Source organism: Haemorhous mexicanus, chromosome 6 (genome assembly GCF_027477595.1).
Source record: "Haemorhous mexicanus isolate bHaeMex1 chromosome 6, bHaeMex1.pri, whole genome shotgun sequence".
NCBI lineage: Eukaryota > Metazoa > Chordata > Aves > Passeriformes > Fringillidae > Haemorhous > Haemorhous mexicanus.
Genome location: NC_082346.1, coordinates 59,255,399 through 59,269,733, shown reverse-complemented (window position 1 = coordinate 59,269,733; position 14,335 = coordinate 59,255,399). Strand labels below are relative to the sequence as shown.

The following is a 14,335-nucleotide window of genomic DNA, read 5'->3' as shown; positions in this document are numbered from 1 at the left end:
ATTCTGCTAAGAGCACAGGAAAAGGACTTAGGGTTTGGTTTGGTTTTAAATGACTCAAAAAGTCCATGATGTTTATCTGTGACAGTATCAAAGCAAAGAGACTTTTTAGTAATTTTCTCTTTGAAGAATGTTTAAATACAGTGATTCTGTCAGCTCTCCTGCACCACAGCTGCACAGTCTTTGCTGAGTTTTCCAGTGGGTGAGATAACTCCTGGCTTCAGAGCTCATTCCTTCTGTTGTGTGAGGGATCAGAGAATCCCACCTGATGTGTTTGCTTAAGAGCAGCCACAGTCCCTCTGTTATGAATTAGCACTGGTAAAGCCTTGTGTTGAAATTCTTCTGTGAGCACAGACAGATTGAAAATCCAGGTGTGTGACCAGATTTATAAGAATAAATTGCACATGACTGTATTTTGGCCAAACAAAAAGAAGGGAGGGTTAGTATCACCTAATCTTCTAGCGGGAAAAGCAAAGAAAGCAAAGTAGTTGTTGGGGGAGACATGTGAGGACCTTGGCAGAAGGTTAGAATGGTTAGGATATTAAAACTTTCAGTAAATTCAAGTGGACAAAAATCTTTGCAAAAGCAGCAGTTGTGTTTCATGTGCTGCTGATTCTGTGTGGTAACTCCAAGGCAGTTTTTGCCCTCTCCCCAGGCTGCACCTGTGGAGTTCTGCTCTCTTGTCAAGTCCAGAAGCCTTCCCACAATGGGTGTCTCTTCACAGGTTCCCAGCAGGGAGAGGATGGACCCAGAGCCCCTGGAGATCCTGCACTCTGATGGTTTCAGCACATCTCAGCTGCCCCTTGCCCAACAGCCTTGGCAAAATGGGCTCCAGCAGCCACAGGTAATGAATTCTTCTCCAGGCCAGGCTGTTCCACATCCCCTGTGGGCTGGGGTGTGACGGTGTTTGCAGGGGTGCCAGGATGAGGGAAGAGATGAGAATCTTGACTCCATGTTCAGAAGGCTTGATTTATTATTTTATGATATATAATATATTAAAACTATACTGAAAGAATAGAAGAAAGGATTTCAGCAGAAGGCTGGCTAAGAATAGAAAAGGAATGAATAACAAAGGTTTGTCGCTGACTGAGACAGTCTGGACAGCTGGACTGTGGTTGGCCATTAATTAGAAACAACCACATGAGACCAATCCCAGATCCACCTGCTGCATTCCACAGCAGCAGATAATCATTGTTTACATTTTGTTATTGAGGCCTCTCAGCTTCTCAGGAGGAAAAATCCTAAGGAAAGGATTTTTCATAAAACATGTTGGTGACAGGCTGGGGGACAGCTGCTCTTACAACTGCTGCAGTTTTCCCTGTGGGATCAACTCTGTAAGGGTTGGTTTCAGCTGCCCATCTCCTCCAGGATTTGGGGAGTTTGTCAGGATGGAGAAAGGCCTCACCTCTAAAATCCCCTGTCCAAAAGTTTTAGTAATGCCATAAGCTAGGAGATTGGAGGGGTGGGTGATGCCATCTGAATCATTGTGAAACAAGGCAAGAGTCCTAGCTTTAAAACACTGATGTATTATGAAATCTGAATCTAGACATCCATACTGTTTTTGAAGGTAAGTTTAAAACTAAAGTTTTGTGAACATATTGCCATGGGCTAACTCACTATGACTTTGAAGGTTGTTGTTAACACAATGTAAGAATCTTGTAATGTTCTGTAATTTGCTCTGCAAATTACTTCTATTTTGCTAACTGTAAATTAACTTTTGCCTTTTTCATGCTTTTGGAAAAGAGCTGGAGAAAGTGGTCCAGCTTGAGCTGCTAGAATTGCTCACTTTTCACTCAACACTCTCCTTTTAATTAATGGAACTCCAACTCCTATTTGAGCAAATCCCCATTTTTCCTTGCCTGTTTCTTTATGTAAGGATTGCAGTCAGTGGTGTTTAAATTTCTATATGTAATTTGTTTCTGGTTGGGCTTAACTTTTAAAACTTCAACTCAGGTAGAAATATATTCCATAAAAATCCATGTTTGCAGAAAATGGTTTGTTCTGTTGATTCATGTTCATACATAAACTGCATTTTATTCTGACAGACGTAGTCTTTTTTTTTTTTCTTTGTTAAATGATTTCACATAAAATGTGATTGGAAAAGCACAATCATCCCTTCAGATTATTACAGGTCACATAACTGTTCATGCTGCTCTCTCTGCACAGGACCTGAAATTAAAAGCAGCTGAGCAGAAAAGCCTCATTGACTTTATTGAGTCGTGTGTGGAAAAAATGCAGCCACAGCTTGAGGACAGCGTGACTCCAAAATCAGAATCCAGGTACAGAATAACACAATCAGTTACCAGATTCAGTGATGTAAAACTGCCTAAACTTGCTGAAGTGGCACTCTGGTTCTGTTTTTTGGTTCTGTGTGCCTTTAGAAGAAAAATGGCAAAAGCTTGGGGCTTAACAGTCCAGAGAAATGGGGAAATGTCATTTATGTGACAGCCTCTGTGATACTGAGCTGACTCCGGAGTTCAGATCTTGCTAGCAGACATGACTGACACCTGCCATGAGCTAAATCAGGCCTCTCTGTAGGCAGGTTGGGTCCCTCTCTTCACAGCCATGGCTCTACAAATGCACAGACACACCCAATCAGTGTAAAGGCAGCAGCTTTGAAAAAGGGGACATGGGGATCTGGCACCTTCCAGCACAGAACCAGGACTTCCTACAGGACTCTGCTCCCCGGGTTGTCATTTCAGAGGTGGAGGCTGCCAGCAGGCCTCTGGCATATTTCATGCAGAGAGGAAAGTCCAAGTTTATCAAAGCTTGGATTAATAATCATACATGCACTTGGTTTCACTTTGCTTTTGAGGCAGGAGCAAGAGAAACTAATCTTATACAAGAAGCCTAGTTTTACTCTGCTTCAGTAATTGGCATTCTAACAATGTTTTCTCAATACAGCAATGGAGAAGCTGACTCAAAGAGCAAGCAGGCTGATGCCACCTTAGCTCCAAAGGATCAAATGGGTAATAAATGGCAATATTTACAACAGGAACTCTCATCAAAGATGAAATCTCCTCTCTGCCAGCTTGTGGAACCTCAGGTTTGTTTAAGTTCTATAAAACAGTCTGATAGTGTAGATAGCAATTAGTGTATCTTTCTGTCTCATAGTAGCATGGCTCTCCATCAGATAACTGAAATCTGTGCAAGGGTGGAGATTGTTACTGCACAGTGTTTTCATAATTGTCTTTTAATTTTACTTTGAGGTAATCATGTCTCTGAAGTAGTGACTGCTCAGCACAGTGTGGGAGCACTTAGGTGAATCCCTGTGGTTAATTTTCAGAGTAGATGTTATCTGCTTACTGTGGGAATCCACAAAATCAGAGGGTTTTGGGAAAGCTGCAAAAGGCAGGCCTCAGAGACAGCAGAACTGTGATTAGAGCTAAGCAGTAGCCATGAGATTGGTCAGCAGAAAAATTATTTAAAAAAACAGAAAAGCAAGGACATACAGAACAATGGTCTGTGTATTAACGCTTGTCTAGAATAACTTCCTAAGCTGCAGAAAAGTTTATCTAGCAAGATATTAGGAAGTTTGAAGCTTAATAATGGAGCTCTGTGCATTGTGTTTTAAGGCTTACAAGAAGGCTTTGTATTTGAAATAAGCAAGCATTGTTTTAACCAAAGGTACGTGTGCTTATAGCAGTTGGATGCTTACTTCTTCCAGGAGCACTAAGGTAGTTATCCAGCAAGTTCACAGCTGGTTCCCGTGGATGTGGGTGAAATCTCAGTTCCCACAAGTAAATCTCTGGCTTAAATTTTGTTCTGCCATTCACCATTGTGTTCTCTCACTCTCACGCATCAAAAAACAGAGTTTGAGCTGTGTGTTCTGAACAGACTTTTACTGCTTGGATAAAACTATTAATTCCTGTTATTAACAGTTTTGTTCATACTAAATTAGAATTATTATATTTTCTGTCCTCTGAAATTGCTGCAATACATGGAAGAATATTAGACATGTAAAAGGATGAGTGTGAGCTCTTCTTCAGGCAAGACTTGCCCTGCAGTGGGCAGTAGGGTTGCCATAACCCAAACTTCAGCTGTAGCCAATAGAGCTGGAATCAGAGGCTCATTTTTTAGTCAAGCTCCCATTAAGGCATAGCCTGCCCAGCTTCTGCCAGTGAAAAGGGAACCCTGCTGCCCAGGTGCTTTGTATCAGTGCCTTGAATCTTTTAATGCTTTTTGACAGGAGTGTTATTGTGTTGCCCATAGCCTCTCTTCCTTTGAGCTGTCCTTCTAATTGCAATGTTCTTTTTCCAAATGTTAGATCACAACAAAGATGAACATGCTGCCTCGAGGCACATTCTCAGGTGCAGGAACCCCAACTGTGGAAGAGCTGAAAACTTACACTGTCCAGCTGGGAGACCTAAGCCAGGAAGCAAATGTGGTGCATGCCCAGGTAAAAATGGCATGTCCTAAGCATTGCAAAAAACCCCAGAGATTCTAGACATAAGACATTGTTTGGACACTGGGAAACAGTCAGTAATCCTATTATTGCACATTGCATTCACTGCAGTGAGCTTTTGTGTTGGGTATGGACTGTAATGTACAAGTAGGTTGAGGATTTTGAAAGGAAACATTCCAAGTTCTCCACTATGATACTTCTATCTGAGTCCAAAAGTTTGCTAGTGTGGGTAAAAATCCTCAAACTGTATAAAGCAAGGAGCCTTTGAATGATTTCAGTAAATGTGCAGGATGGGAGCTGACAAGACAAACTTCTTGTCCTCATGCCTGAGATTAGAGACCTGTAAGAGCACAGCCACTGTCCAATACATAAAGGGTCATTGTCTCAGCTTTGGCCTCGACAGCTCTGAGTGTTACATGGATGTATCTAAGTCTGTCCCTCAGTATTTCATTAATTCCATTTTAGTATTAGCTGAGCAAAACCTCTAACCTTATTTGAGTGAATGAATCTTAGCCATGTCTTGGGTGAAAGTACTGAAAACTGGCTTGCATTTACCCAGGATAATGTGGCAGAGGAAGTCTCTTCCAATTTGGACAGAAAGTTGTTTGAGCTGCTTCTGGCAATCAGCCGGTGTTTGAATAACATGGAGGAGATGCTGAACACCTCTGTGCTCTCCACTGAAGAGGCAGCTGTGCAGCAGGCTCTCTATGAGGTAACTGTCCCAAATCCTCCAGGGAAGGAGAAACCCCAGTGGATTTCTTTTACAGCAGATTATATGTGGCCTGGTATTTCCTCTCTGTTCTTCTGGCTTTATTCAGGAATAAGGCTGCCAAACAATTTTGTATTGCTCAGATTTGGGCCTGATGCTTTTAACAATTATCAACTCTAGTCCTGCTGCCTCTTACAGGCAAGAGTCCTTGCATGGACCATTTTCACTCATTTTGTTTTTCTTTCAACCCTTTAGACTCTGTCTGTGGAGCTGCAAAAACTTCATGCTGATCTGAGTGACAAAAAGGATGATCTTCTGAAGTCCATCAGCTGCGCTGGTGGGAGCACAGATGTGTTCTGCGAGTGCTTTAACAACCTGCAGGCACGGCTGGAACAAACCCAAGCTGCCACTGCTTCAAGGAGCAGCTCCATGAAAGCTGGCCTGGATCATAATAGCAATTACCTGGTACTCCACTGCCAAATGCACATCTTGTTTCACAGCATCTGCTAGCCTTGTCAGTGTTAATGCATTTGGGTTACAGATGAGCAATCTCTAATGGGCTTTCTTTTTTTCTTCTTTTTTTTCTTCTTTTTTTTCTTCTTTTTTTGTTTTTTCTTCTTTTTTTGTTTTTTCTTCTTTTTTTGTTTTTTCTTCTTTTTTTGTTTTTTCTTCTTTTTTTGTTTTTTCTTCTTTTTTTGTTTTTTCTTCTTTTTTTGTTTTTTCTTCTTTTTTTTTCTCTCTCTTCTCTCTCCTCTCTTCTCTCTCCTCTCTTCTCTCTCCTCTCTTCTCTCTCCTCTCTTCTCTCTCCTCTCTTCTCTCTCCTCTCTTCTCTCTCCTCTCTTCTCTCCTCTCTTCTCTCCTCTCTTCTCTCCTCTCTTCTCTCCTCTCTTCTCTCCTCTCTTCTCTCCTCTCTTCTCTCCTCTCTTCTCTCCTCTCTTCTCTCCTCTCTTCTCTCCTCTCTTCTCTCCTCTCTCTTCTCTCTTCTCGTTTTTCTCATTTTTCTCTCTCTTCTTGTTTTTCTCTCTCTTCTCTCTCTTCTCTCTCTTCTCGTTTTTCTCTCCTCGTTTTTCTCTCTTCTAGTTTTTCTTTTTTTTTTCTCATTTTCTCTTTTTTCTCTTCTCATTCTCTCTTTTTTCTTTTTTCTCTTCTCATTCTCTCTCTTTTCTCTTCTCATTCTCTCTTTTTTCTCTTCTCATTCTCTCCTTTTTTCCCCTTTTCTTTTTTCCCCTTTTCTTTTTTCCCCTTTTCTTTTTTCCCCACTCAAAACACTTGTTTTGGCCTCTCAAGAAGCAGATTAATTTTGCTGGATACAGTGCTGTTGGCAATGCTGACTGCCACAGAGGCCTGGATCACAGTAGAAAATTTGCATGCAGAAGGTGTGGAAGTAACCTGGGATCCCCTGCAGGCTGAGCTGCAGGCTAAAGCAGTTTCTGTGTGTAGGGACTAGGCCAAGGGGGGTTTCTATATTCTTTCAGGTGCTGTGTCCTCAGGAGAGGCAGGCTTCCTCCCTTGTGGTGCCATGTCTGACACTGGGCTATTTTTAGCAATGTATTGGAGGCTGATTTGACCCCACTGCATTTACTGTTCCTTTAGATTTTGTGCCACAGAAACATAAGCTAAAGTTGCAAAATTTTCCTTCTTTTGTTCTTTGTTGGAAAAGTAGATCATGAGAAGCTTTTCTTTATATTCTTGTGATGTGTTAAATCTAAAACTATTGCTGGAAAATATTCAGATCAGGTCTTTAGTCTGAACTAAGGAAGGAAGAGTCTGATCTTTGAAATACAATTTGCAGTGTCCAGCAAAACTCCAGTGTGCTCATCATCTGCAAGTCATCCTGGCCCTTTACTGCTGAATGGTAAAGCAGCCCTTTTGAGGAACACTGGGATGTTGTCTCCAAACAGGCACAGAACTGGTCTTGCAATGTTTATGTATGCAGAATCCATAGAGCTCCATCAGTCCCCGGTAATGGGCTCATTTTCCCATTTTCAGAAGAGAATAATTTGATTCTCTTACCAGTTTCTCAGATTTTTACAGTCACAGAGGATCATTGTGACAAAGTAATCTGCTTCTTATATATTACACAGACTCAGAATTCCCTTGTCCAAGTACTGCTTTAAGCCCATAATGTATATGCTTTATTTTGGTGGGGTTTTTTTGTTCGTTTGTTTAAGAGAAAAAAAATGCATTTGCTTAGAGAGGTAATAATTTTGTTTGCTGTGTAATGTTACCTGGTCATTACTGTATTCCTGTTAATGAATATTCCTGTTAGTGATATATTTCTGATGTTTGTTTCTTTTGCAGAATCAAACCAGGCTGCTCTATGATCAGTTAACTGAGAAAAAAGCTGCTCTGCAACAATGCTTGAATGAACTACATGGACATAATGTTTCTGAACAGCTTCAGGTAATTTTATTTGAAGGAAATGAGAGGTTTTACTGCATTAGCTATTATTTCTAGCCTTCTGCAATTAGTGAAGTTTCCTAATTTCTAAAGTTTGAGTCTAACTTAGGTTTTTAAAATGGGAAAAGGAGAGAGTTCAGTATTTGCCATACCACCACCCCTTTTGCTTTTTTTTTTTTATTTTTAACTACACCCAATCCATACTCAGACCTAATTCCAGACATTTTAGTGGTTGGAGTGGAGGAACCAGTCTCTCAACCTCCTAGAGCAAATACCCCCCCATGCTATGACAGGGAAGAAAAAGAGCTACACATGTTACACCTTTACTTATGCCTAACTACCTTTTCTTTGTGGGACTCTGATGTTTCCATCTTCTCCTGCAGCATTTATGAGCACTTTATCATATGGAATTTGACCAGTTAAGCTATTTTCTTTGATCTTTATTGGGATTAGCAGAAAATTAAAAATTAACAGACTGTCCTCCCCAGAATGGTTATTGGCCATTTACCAAAGCAGGGAGGGTATTCTGAAGCTTTCTTGTTACAGGTTCATAACCTTGCTTAGAGGCATTATTTTCTGCCAGACTGAGAGCTGTGTTCCCTGCTCAATTCCCTAGCAGGGACTGGCTATATTCTGTTAGGTAACCACTCCTGGAAAAGGAATGCCAGAAGTACCTAGCTTTCCTTCACTCAGAGGGATCCTGTCTCAATCCCTGAGTGTTTCTGATACATAAGAAAAACCTGTTTTCTGACTCCATGATTCCTTTTAATGGCTGCTCTTGAATTAGTAAATGGAAAGGCATGTTGAATGTTCTGAGACACAAGACCTGAATCCTTTCCTGGCTGTGCTGTGTGAACACAGTAAATTATGCCATGTTTTGTCCATTTAGTTTATAAACTCACTGGATTTTCTAAAGTGCTAGCACAGGAGAGATCCAGCCAGTGGATTCACTGCACCACCTGTGATAATGGAAAGTTTATTGGAATGGAACTCTTCCCAACAGTTAATTTTGTCCTTTGTCCAGAAAATTGGTGACTTTGCTGTGGAGCTACAAAACTTTGAAAACCAAGTATCAAAATTGAGAGGCCATGGAGAAAGATTGCAGCTACCTATCACCTTAATCCAAGAAGCTTATAAATTAGAGGTAAGAGCACAGTACAGTTCCCACTTACTCAGCAAGGTTTGATTCTTCTAAGCTATGCACTTGCAGCATCAAAAGGCTGATGGTTATTTTGTATTCTGTGAGTTTGTGGAATTAATTTCTGTCCATCATGGATCAGTGCACAGTGTTTGCATTGCAGGATGTTCTGGATGACATGTGGGGGATTCTGAAAGCAAAGTATGTGGAGCTGAACTCCCCTGCCATCAGTGAAAGCCAGTATGAGGACTTGCTTCGTGGGTTTGCAGAGCTGGTAGCTATTGGAAGAGAGAAGATGGCACAAGATCCAAAGCACCTAACAAAGAACAGAGCAGCTCTGCAGTCTCACCTGAAAAATCACAAGGTATGAGGTGTTGTTCACAGCACTGCTCAGGTCAGCATAGCAAGGAGCACTATTTTCTGGGACTGGTTTCTCTCCAGTGTAGTGGAGGAGAGTGACTGGTTCATAGCAAAGGGGAGGGACTGGTGTATGTGCAGAAAACAGAGACAAATTTTTCAGCAGACCAAAACAGTACCAGTTTTGGTGATCAATTGCTATTTCTGCTTACCTCAGAACACATAGCTGTGTAAGGAAAACACATCTTTCTTATAGTTACCCAAAGGATTTCTGTGTCCTGCCTACTACTTAAGCCTTAGAACTCCTCCTGTGGGAGTGTGATCTCTCTTAGAGAGCAAGCTGTAACTGGGGGTTTTTTCCAGGATTTTTTCCACAACCTCATGACACGTATGGCTTACATGGAAGCATTTTCCAAGAGAGTGAGTCCTTCTGTCCTGCAAAAGAGAGAGGAATTCTGGAGAGAGCTGGTGAATGAGGTCAAATTGCTGGAGCAGAAGGCCTGCCAGTATGGTATACACTTAGAGAGCCTGCTAAAGGTAATAAATCAAAAGACAGCCAAGAGTAAAACCTGGAGGGAAGGAGAAAAGTTGCATCTGGGGCAGCTCTTGCCCTAGCAGTGATTCTTTGGCTAGTAGTTGTCCTTTCTTGATTCCACTGGACAGCAACAGTCAATTTATTACTTACTCTGTGTGTGTCAATAAAACAACTTTCTTCTTGAAAACCTCTGGAAGTGGACATTTCAACAAATCACACTTTGACTTCTTGCTGTAATTTCTGAGTGTCTGGACTGACAGAAGAGACCTTTAAGGCAAAAAAATACCAGCATCGCTTTTAAATAAACTTAAAACATTTAACCAGTAATCTCAGAACATCCCTAGAGAATAAAAAATTGCATACACCACTTGAAAATAAGAATCCCTAAAGATTTTGAAGAGTGCATAATTAATTCTTCTGTAGTGAAATAATGTCTCTCTTTGATATTTACATATTATTCACTTATTTTTGTGTTGTTTCATTAAAGCAAGAGCTGGTGATGTTTTAGAAGGCATTAAGGCCTGAGTCTGGTGTATTAAAATGCAAATGGATGTGTGCTGTGTTAACAATTCAATGTATTTTTTAGGACTGGGTGGTATTTGATGAGGAATGCCTGGTTTTTAATAAGGAGTTAGAAGCACTTGCCTCTGTGTTGCCTTCTGTCAGTTTGGTTGAAGAAACTGAAGAAAGGTTAATGGAAAGGATTGCACTTCTAGAGGTATTTATGTGTTTGTCACTGCTTTTCTTTATGCATCAGTAGAACTGACAGAAAATATTAGTTAGCATATGAGGAGATGATTTGCAGGGCACTGCCTCATCTCCTCAGCTGTGTGTGGATGCAAGCTCAAAACTGACTTTTAAAAGTAGGAGAAGATTGGGCTGCTAATTTCAGCCAGGGGGCTACAAGTCCATTTTAGTGGGAGTAATGGCCATGACTACTTTGTAACTCAGTCTTCAAAGGAAAGTATTTGGGGTAAGATGGATGTTGTGCAGGCTCCATGGATCCCAAGGACAGCAAGAGCCTTGGAGTGAACATAATGTCACTTCTCTGTAATGCAGAAATTGTTTTCATGCCACAGTGTAAAACTGTGGAAAAGGAGAATCAACCTAGTGCTTTCAAATATCTGAAAATACCAAATATTTGAGCTCTTACTGTAACACTGGTTGCAGCTGCATCTCTGATGACAGAGCTACATCTTTATTTACAATCTCAGCTCCAGCTGGAAATATTTTATCAATGTTTTAAGCACATTTAAATATAAGGATATGAAAGCAGCGTTTATGGTTGTTTTACAAAATTAAGAAGAAAGCTTTTCAGTAGCCTTAGTAATGTATTTTCAGAGAGGGCTCTGCATTCCTCACAGGTGTGACCTTTCTCAGTCTTCAGAGGACACTCTTACAATTTTTTGAATTAATAAGTGTTTAATAAAAGCAAATTAAGGAGTGTTTAATCAATGATTAATGAGTTTAATAAAGGAAAAAATGTACTATAATAATTTAATCTAGTTGACTGCAGGAAAGATATCACAGGACATTCCCAGGAAAATCTGAGCTACAGTGAAGCCTTTGTAATAAATCAGCTGTAGATGTTTAGTCATAGTGGCCCTCTGGTGCTTTTGATTCCTGTTGCACTGAGACAAGAGACATGCAAAATTTGCACAGCCATTGATGTGAAGTTGCCTGGTTTTCCTTGGCTTTTTGAGTTCTTCATTAGCTTTTCACTCTTAAGTCTTTATTTGTTTTTAAAGACTTCAGAAACAAAGCCATAAAGCTTTAGAAGATGTTTGGTGCAGGGTGAAAATGTGGAGCTTCACAGTTTCAAAAACAGAGCCGAATAAAATTCTCTAGGGCTTAATTCCTGTGACAGAAATACCCTCAGACCTTTGTTTTTTACTTAATTACTTCACTGTCTACTCTTCATTTCTCCCTGCCACCATTATTTAATAATTATCCCAGCTGTTTCCTTCAAAACAGTGGTAACTTTTTTTCAAAATAGGATAGAGCCTGAAGGAGGAACAGGAACTTTCAGGAGCATGGGAAGATGACAATTTCATGGTGGGAGCAGTCATATGTTTGGACAGTGCAGCCAGATCTGATAGAGAGTGTTTGTCCATTGCATGAGGTCTTCAGGTGTCAGAAAAGCCCATCAAACCATAACACAGTCATTCTGATAATGTATATAAGTATGTTGAGATTTGTCTTGACCTCCCCAGAGGAAACAAACAAACAAAAGATAAACAAACCCACAAAAACCTATGTCCCTTTTGCATGTAATGAATTACAGATTCCTGGCATTTGGAAAATAAAATACATTACAGAGGAGATGATTAAGAGGTTAGAACAAGTGATATGTGTTTTTCTAGTTGTGTTTTCTGTCTTTAAAGTGTTACTGCTTTGCAAACTTCCCATATTCTGACAGAAAATCAAAAGCAGTGTTGATGAAAAGCATGCCAGGCTGTACCAGATGGTGAAGGAAGGGAAGAAATTGCTGACTGCTGTGAACTGTCCAGAAATAAGAAGCCAGATTGGGAAGCTGGAAGAGCAGTGGTTGTCTTTAACCAAAAAAGTTGGCCATGAGCTACACCGACTTCAAACATTACTGAAACTCCTGGTCAGGTGGGTCCAACACAAAAAAACAGTTTGAAGTATCAGCTAGACATTAGTTTGTGATTTTTTTTATAGATGACAGCTGAAGCTGTGCTTCTGCAGGGTTGTGCAGCAGCAGAGGTGCCAGAATAGCACGTGTCTTCTCACAGAGAAGACAGCTTGGGTGAGAAATGTATCCCAGCCTCAGCTAGAAATGTGTTTCTGTGTTTTGTTTCTCCTGTAGCTACAACAGAGACTCAGAGGAATTGATGAAATGGTTGGATTCTGCTCAGCAGAGAATGAATTTTTGGAAGGAGCAGTCTCTCAATGTGTCACAAGATCTTGCCACCATCAGGGACAGCATCAGCAGTTTGTTTGTAAGTCATTTCTGCTGCCAGCTTTAGATAAGACATTGTGAATTCTGGTGAAAATGACCCTTTTGAGAGTTTTTTTTTGTTTGCCATGCCTTTGAGCCACCCACATAATAGAGCACTTGAATGGCTGTGTGCCCCAAAGCCACTCAACAGCTGACCCTGGGGTATGGGCTCAGGGTACAGGAGTGAAGGTGGTCACCCAAAGTCAGGAAAGAGAAACATGCTGAATTACATTTCATGTCTTTGCCTGCTCCCCTTGGATGGCTACCCAGGAGGTTCAGCCCCAGTGTGAGGCCAGACAGAAGCAACAGTGCACAGGGGGAAAGAAAAGGCTCATGAAGGTTGACTGGTAGATATGAGCTGGCCAGAGGTCTGAGGACTGGGTTTGCTCCCTGCACCTCTGTGTGAAGTGGGGATCAGGATATTCCCAGTCTCTGTGGGAGCAAAAGGTGGCATTCAGCACTGTATGTCAAGGTGGGCAAAAAAATTATCTATTTGCCAGAACATGTTTAGGTTTTCTGAACTTTGCCATCTTGATAAAATCTGTTTGTTGAGACATTTCATCCTGTGAAGATATGGCTTGTCTTCATTTCAATAGGTACATAAATATTTACTCCCTCTTAAATTTCTCTTGTCCACCCCAGACATTTTCTAAGGAAGTTGATGAAAAATCTTCCCTGAAGTCATCAGTGGTGAGCACTGCCAGCCAGCTCCTCCACGTGAAGCAAGCTGATACTGCAGCACTTAGGTCATCCTTGGCAAAGTTTGAGCAAAAATGGGGAGAACTGATTACACAGCTCCCAGCCATCCAAGAAAAGCTTCACCAGGTGAGTGAGAAACTCTGCTGCCATCTCTCAGTTCAAGCTAAATAATTATGTTAAAATGCTGCTGCTGGAATTCAGGTGACTTTTTCTGAATTAGCTGTGCCATGCTTTCAGAATAACCCCAATATTGTACTGCAGTTAAAATATAACTGTGTTCTTCCTGAGCTGTTTTATATATATTCCTTATCTTTATGATTTTGCATGGAAGTCTGTTACTTAAAATTAGCAAGAATTACTCAAAATTAGAAAGAATTTTATTTCAGATTGATGAATTCTAGAACTGAAGTCACTCTGGAGCACAGGGCTCACTTTCAAGTTCATGCCCCAATAATGCGATTATAGTGCCTGAGCCTTTCTAAAAATAGAAATGCCATTTTCCTTGGTATTTCTGACAAGTAGAGTGTAGAGGATTCATTACATGCTTTACCTCAGCTTCAGATGGAAAAGCTTTCATCACGGGAAGCTATTGCTGAACTAATGGCCTGGCTGGACCATGTGGAACAGCAGCAGGAACGTGAGGAGCCAGTAAATTCACAACACAGTGCTGCCCAGGTCAAGACCCTCCTTCAGAAGTACAAGGTAAATGGGAAACTGTGAGTCCAGGCCTGCTGTGAAAAGGATGGAAGCAGCCTACAGGCACTGTCATACCTCTTGCTCTCAAGAGGGTTCCTCAGTCTGAAACATGCTGTAACATCCTCCTTTATAAAACCTTGTGCTTCCATAACACACAAACCACTGTTCTGCAATACAGCCTCTGCCTGCTGGGCTGTAATCTCCTTTTCTCATGCTGTCCCATCTGTCTCATCTGTTCTATCTCTTGCATTTAGGTTATAGAATGTAACAAGCAGGAAAGCTTTCCTTCCTTAGGAGGACAGACTCTGTGTTTGTGCTGTGTTCTAGTCTGTCTTTTAACAAGGAATACCCTAATGGAGCTCCATAACTTGAATCCATTTAACTAGGGAACCAGGGGGTTTGAATATTATGTGTCATCAAAAGAAATGACCTGCTAG

General features: G+C 40.9%; 1 protein-coding gene across 3 annotated transcripts in view; it reads left to right on the top strand.

The window, feature by feature from the left end:
- The window catches only part of SYNE2 (spectrin repeat containing nuclear envelope protein 2), a 177,375-nt gene that overhangs the window by 105,415 nt on the left and 57,625 nt on the right, over positions 1 to 14,335 (top strand). For 2 of the 3 annotated variants that reach the window (XM_059850504.1, XM_059850503.1), the window contains exons 44-58: positions 653 to 841; positions 2,164 to 2,276; positions 2,902 to 3,043; positions 4,265 to 4,396; positions 4,962 to 5,114; positions 5,367 to 5,576; positions 7,413 to 7,514; positions 8,536 to 8,655; positions 8,813 to 9,013; positions 9,370 to 9,543; positions 10,128 to 10,259; positions 11,961 to 12,157; positions 12,372 to 12,504; positions 13,146 to 13,328; positions 13,758 to 13,904. In XM_059850504.1, coding sequence (XP_059706487.1) covers positions 653 to 841; positions 2,164 to 2,276; positions 2,902 to 3,043; positions 4,265 to 4,396; positions 4,962 to 5,114; positions 5,367 to 5,576; positions 7,413 to 7,514; positions 8,536 to 8,655; positions 8,813 to 9,013; positions 9,370 to 9,543; positions 10,128 to 10,259; positions 11,961 to 12,157; positions 12,372 to 12,504; positions 13,146 to 13,328; positions 13,758 to 13,904 — 2,328 coding nt within the window. The remainder of the gene's footprint in view (positions 1 to 652; positions 842 to 2,163; positions 2,277 to 2,901; positions 3,044 to 4,264; positions 4,397 to 4,961; positions 5,115 to 5,366; positions 5,577 to 7,412; positions 7,515 to 8,535; positions 8,656 to 8,812; positions 9,014 to 9,369; positions 9,544 to 10,127; positions 10,260 to 11,960; positions 12,158 to 12,371; positions 12,505 to 13,145; positions 13,329 to 13,757; positions 13,905 to 14,335) is intronic. The other variant, XM_059850505.1, reaches the window with a different exon arrangement.